At 41.7% G+C, this 6,166-nt stretch overlaps 1 protein-coding gene across 1 annotated transcript; it reads right to left on the bottom strand.

The window, feature by feature from the left end:
* Nucleotides 1-895: 895 nt before the first annotated feature.
* Nucleotides 896-1,852, bottom strand: LOC110575525 (ribosome biogenesis protein NSA2 homolog). Its single transcript, XM_044912645.1, is given in 1 exon segment — nt 896-1,852. A coding segment is annotated over 1 exon segment (783 nt). The 3' UTR covers nt 896-1,069.
* Nucleotides 1,853-6,166: the final 4,314 nt, after the last annotated feature.

Below are 6,166 nucleotides of genomic sequence, written 5' to 3'. Positions count from 1 at the left end.
TCTCTCTGATAAATAAATAAAATCTTAAAAAAAAAAAAAATTAGGAAACCCAGAGCAAAGTGTATCTTAACCCTTTCAGGAACACAGGTATTCTCGGGAAGAGGGTGATAGTTATGTAAAAGCTTGGTAATATCATATCGTAAGTCACTCACCTGGGTAGTAGCAGAGCATCAGTCTCAGAAGATGGTCTGGGATGGACAGAACTTAAAAGTTGCTGCACAAGCCAGAGGTAATGTGTACGAGGATCCCATTCACCCTCTACCCTCCCTGTTGTTAGTTCAAGCCCCACCAACTGAGAAACTGGTGGGATGACTTGGAGGCAAGCAGGGATATTTTATTTCCCTCTGGAAGGAATCACTGAAGATTCTGGAAAATTCCCTTCCTCCTACTCACTTCAAGTCTCTGGGCCTGCCAGAAGCTGGTTTGTAGAGAAAATCACCCTCTGGCCAAGGCAGTTCCATTTCTTCACATTTTGCTATGTGGAGAAAATACATGAGGGTATCTAAAGATATATTTTCTCCAGCAGGGGGATTTGATTGAATAAAGAACAAGAGAAATAGGACTGAAAAAAAATCCTTGAAACATCACCAATTTCATCTGAAGCATTTCCGTGGTGGTTATTGCCATTTTTTACCTTAGAAAAAAAGCCCCCAAATAGTGAATTTCAGAAGACAGTTTACTAAAAATTGTTATGTTTTAGAATTATGGTTTGTTCATAATTCAAAGGAGATCTTTTTCACAGTGAGTAGAAATAACTTGCTAGAATTCTAGGTTTTCTACTAATTAAAAGACTTTGGGTAAATCATATAACTTCTGGGGTGAAGTGGGGGCATCGGTTGGATAAATTTATCTCAAGGAATTCTTTCAGTTCTAAAATCATTCTAGGTTCTTTTTTTTTTTTAATAAATGTCTATTTTAATGTTTTTCACAACAGAATAAATACTTCTCTTGATGACTGCAGATACGTAAGGCTGTTTGGTAGTATTCAGAATCACCACAGTAATGGTGGTCTTCCTGATTGGTGTGTAATCTTAAGTAATTATAAGGAGTTACTTCTCTGAAACTGCTGTCAAACCAGCAGGACTGCATTTATGCATCCACCATTTTCAGGGTTGTTGGTAACCTGGGCATATTTGCCCCAAATAACTTTGCCTCCTTGTGTCACAAGGCCCAACTCACTCACGTTCACCTCAATTACAGTGCCTTTGGTAATAACATCCAAAGTTGTATATAGTGAGGATGAAGGATTCTTTTTTACACCAAGTATTGGCAGGCAAAAGGTGGCTTTCAATTCAGGATGTGTTACATGGGCCTTTTTGAAACGTAAGCCCATTGGTCTAATGAATCTTTCATATTCAGGTGGTTTTCGAGTAAAGCCGTCTCCAACAAAGCAGACTTTAGTGACCATCCTCTTCCATGCTTTCTTCTTTCTCTTTCCTGTTCTATTAACTTTTAATACTTCTGTTTCTCCCTGGGCACGAACTTTGGGTAAAGGAACTTCCCATTTTCCCGCTTTCTCTTTTCGTTTTTGTTTAATCATATTGGAAAGTACTTTGGCTCGGGACTGTCCCTCTCTGTCCAGTAGATACACAGGTACTGCTCCTTATGGAGTCTTTTCATCATTCTTTTGTTTGGTGTTTCTCTTTTCATGCATCTTGATAGTCTTTTTCATTTGTATTTTCTCAGCGTGGCGCTGTTTATGGTAGAGCTTAGCTTTCAGACCAATCATCTTTTTTGCCTTCTTTGAACGTTCATGAGCCTCTCGACCTTCTTTCTTTCTTTTTTTCTCATGGTAATCCAAGCGATAGCCATATCGCTTCCGGTGTAACTCAATATATTCATTTTGTGGCATGGTGATGGCCACAGAGCCATTGGGTGCAACTGCCTGGGAGCCAAGAAGCTCTCAATTTTCGGGTCTCCCAGACCCGCGAACTGACGCCACGCAAGCCACAACGGGAAAGAGCTAAAATTATTCTAGGTTCTTAATTTAGGTGCCACCTGTACCTGAAAACAAGAATTTAATCAAACCCACAAATTATCTTTAAGCACCTTACTGGGTAAAACATTGTGTTAATAATTTCTGTATGTTAAAGTAGCTGAGTAATAAGTAATGGGAAGCAACACCCAACACAGCATATATTCTTTTCCCTAGATTCTTTCAGCATAATTATGATGAAACTCATCCATGTTGTTGTGTATATCAATAGTTTATTCTGTTTTGTTGATGACTAGTATCCTGTTGTACGGTGTTAGGATTTTGTTAAATTAACATTTGTTAAGTAGAGCACAGGTGCTGGATGGTAAATTGTGGCTCAACAACAGAACACAAAAGAAATAAAGAAGTTTAGGGGCGCCTGGGTGGCTCAGTTGTTAAGCATCTGCCTTTGGCTCAGGTCATGATCCCAGGGTCCTGGGATCAAGCCCCATGTCAGGCTCCTGCTTCTGCCTCTCCCACTCTCCCTGCTTGTGTTCCCTCTCTCTCTGTCAAATAAATAAATAAAATCTTAAAAAAAAAAAAAAGTAAAAGTATTATATTAACCTGAAGGACTAGGTAGATATTATCTGGAGCCAGAGAAGTTTACTATGGGGACAACACATGCTGAATTGGCTCAAAGTGTTTTCAGAGTTACCTGGTCCCCTCTGAGCACTCTTGCCATGGGCTGAGAGTGTGGAAGCCTCCCATCACTGCAGTACAGACTGATTTCCAACCTAACATCCCCAAAACAAATAGCACTGGCCTGCAGGGGAGGGTGAATAAACACAACTGGACTACTATCTTATTTAAAAAAAAAAAAAAACTAATGGGGGCGCCTGGGTGGCTCAGTCGTTAAGCGTCTGCCTTTGGCTCAGGTCATGATCCAGGGTCCTGGGATCAAGCCCCACGTCAGGCTCCTGCTTCTGCCTCTCCCACTCTCCCTGCTTATGTTCCCTCTCTCTCTGTCAAATAAATAAATAAAATCTTTAAAAAAAAAAAAAAAGTTTTTTACTCATAGGTCTTTGAGGAAGTACATGGCACACTTTGAGGGGCCACACAAGGCAGGGTGCAGGCAGAGAAAGAGGCAGGACCTGGGGCAAATGCCTTTATTAGGATCCCAAGGTGGAATCCTCTGGGGTTCCCCGGCTAAGGCCAGATTTATTAATTAAAATCAAAGAGAGCAGGATTTCTCATATGCTCTGCAGGGGTCTCATCTTTTTTTTTTTTTTAAGATTTTATTCATTCATGAGAGAGAGTACAAGCAGGGGGAAGGGCAGAGGAAGAGGGAAAAGCAGGCTCCCTCCTGAGCAGGGAGCCCAAAGAAGGGCTCCATCCCAGGACCATAGGATCAGGACATGAGCGGAAGGCAGACGCTTAACTGACTGAGTCACCCAGGCGCCCCTGTGGGGGTCTCATCTAAGGAGCACATAGGGGAAAGTCCTGGAAGGCAGGGGAGACTGTTGACCACAAGGGCAGTTGGGGAAGTCATATCAGGAACTTCCATTTGCGTGTGACTCCGTGGGCTGTTATCTAGGGTATGTGCTTGCATGAGGGGCTGGTGTCAGTGTAAGGTCCCTGCAGGTCCCTTGGCCAAACAAAATATAGGCCAAGGCAGCAATACTGTGGAGTGGTTTAGTTGAACTCAAAACGTGTCCATATGCCATGATTTGTTTATTCATCTACTGAAGGATATTGAGGTAATTTCAGTTTGGGGCACTTGCAAATAAAATTGCCATGAACATTCATATACAAGTCTTTGTGTGAGTATATGTTTTCTTCCCCACTCCCCCCCCCCCAACCCCCAGGGGAAAAAAATCTAGGCATATCAATATCAGGGGAATGACTGCACCATATGGTAGGCTATGTTTAATTTTTTGAAAAACATCCGAAACCATTTTCCAAAGTGGTGGTACAATTTTATACTCCTGCTAGCAGTGTATGAGAATTGTAGTTGCTCCACATTCTTGCCAACAGGTTGGTATGGTTGGTCTTTTTTAATTTAGTCATTGTAACAGTATGCAATGGTATCTCATTATAGTTTTAATTTGCACTTCCCTAATGACTAATGATGTTAAACATCTTTTCATGTGCTTATTTGCTATCTGTATAGCTTCTTTGGTTAAGGGTCTGATCAGATCTTTTGCTCATTTTCTCATTGAATAGTTTGTTCTCTTATTACTGAGTTTTGAAAATTCTGTATATATTCCATCTCAAACATTTTATTTTTCATCTCTAGAAGTTCAACATGGGTCTCCTTTTATTTTATTTTATTTTATTATTATTTTTTATTTTTTGAGGGAGGGTGGGAAAGACAGAGGGAGAGGGAGAGAAAGAATCACAAGCAGGCTCCACGTCCAGTGCAGAGCCCGACACAGGGCTCAATCTCATGACCTGGAAATCATGACCTGAGCAGAAATAAATAGAGAGCCGGGCCCTTAACCAGCTGAGCCTCCCAGGTGTCCCAACATGGGCCTCTTTTTAAAAATGTGTCTTTCATGCCTCCATTTCACATGAGCAATCTTTCTCCTACCTGTTTAAATATATGTAAAATAACCATGTTAATGTCCTTATCTACTAATTCTGTTTTCTGTGTTTACATCTCTTTGTATTAATTCATTTTTCTCAGTCTAGGTTATATCTTCCTCTTTCCCTGCCCCTTTCCTTCTCCTTACCAGACCCCTGATATTGTGAATTTTACCTTGTTGCATATTGCATATTTTTGTAGTACTATAAATATTTTTCAGCTTTATTCTGGGTCACAGTTAAGTTACTCAGAGATAGTTTGGTCCTTTCAAGGCCTTAGCCTATGACTAATTGTGCCCCACCACTCAGAATACCATTTTGAGTACTTTGCCCAAAGCCACAGTTTTCCACTCTGGCTAGTGGGAACACGACCTATTTTCTGCTGGTTGTGAGCTCAGGGTATTTTCCCCTTTGTTCCTTTTGTTTTGGGGGTTTTTTGTTTTTAAGATTTTATTTATTTATTTGACAGAGAGAGACATAGTGAGAGAGGGATCACAAGCAGGGGGAGTGGGAGAGGGAGAAGCAGGCTTCCCGCTGAGCAGGGAGCCCGACGCAGGGCTCGATTCCAGGACCCTGGGACCATAACCTGAGCCTAAGGCAGACCCTTAAAGACTGAGCCACCCAGGTGCCCCCCCACCTTGCTCCTTTTGGATGGTATTTTTCTCTGTCCTACATTAGTTTCCTCATTTGCCTTTGCCCCAGTGTACTTTCTGCCTCTCTGGAGCTTTCTCTGTGGTAGCTCAAGTACTCTATCCTCTATTTCCCTGAGTCCCAGCTTCAACTTCCTCACTCCCCAGGACCACAGATTTCTGCCTGGGTTCCCCTCCCTGCAATGTGGCCAGGAAACTCTCTCCAGATAGTAAGCTGAGGCAGTTGTAAGGCTTACCTCCTTGTTTCCCGGTCTCTCAGGGGTCACTGGCCTGAACTGCCTTGTATCCAATGTCGGGAAGCCATTGTTTCATTTATTATTGCAGTGGGCTTTGTTCATTGTTTCTGGTGGGAGGTTACATCCAATCACTGATACTTTATATTCCCAGAAGTAGAAGTTGCTTTTTTTATGTGGCTACTTGTAGAGTAATAACTTCTCTGCTTTTTTTTTTTTAAGCTTCACCATTTAACATATATCCCTAGATGGTATAATTTAGTCTTGACAATTTTAAAAGTGTGCTATGTCCTTAAAATGATTTTATTTTTTAAAAGATTTTATTTACTTATTTGAGAGAGAGTGAGCGCGAGAGAGAACGTGAGCAGGGAGGGAGAGAGAAGGGAGAGGGACAAGCAGACTCCCCACTGAACAGAGAGCCCAGTGTGAGGCTTGATCCCAGGACCCTGAGATCATGACCTGAGCCGAAGTCAGGCGCTTAACTGACTGAGCCACCCAAGTGCCCCCTTTAAAATGATTTTAATCTGTATATGTACTTCTGCATCATTTTCATTTCCTTATAGTGCCTCTAAAGGGGAGTAGGGTGTACCTAAGTAAATTTGGAAATAGGTGGAGTCTGAAACTAAAGGCAAAAGGAACTGCACGTAAGTGCTGTGCTAGTTGATAAAGTCATTCCCATAAGGGGACAGCTTACCAATTCTGATACTGCTATGCAAGTGTAATGGAATTAAACAATTATGTAAGTGGATGGCACAAAGTAGGAGCCAAGCTTCTCACCATTGGAG

The sequence above is a fragment of the Neomonachus schauinslandi genome, chromosome 2 (assembly GCF_002201575.2).
Source record: "Neomonachus schauinslandi chromosome 2, ASM220157v2, whole genome shotgun sequence".
NCBI lineage: Eukaryota > Metazoa > Chordata > Mammalia > Carnivora > Phocidae > Neomonachus > Neomonachus schauinslandi.
Note: the sequence above shows the minus strand (reverse complement) of the source record. Positions and strands in the feature narration are given on the sequence as shown.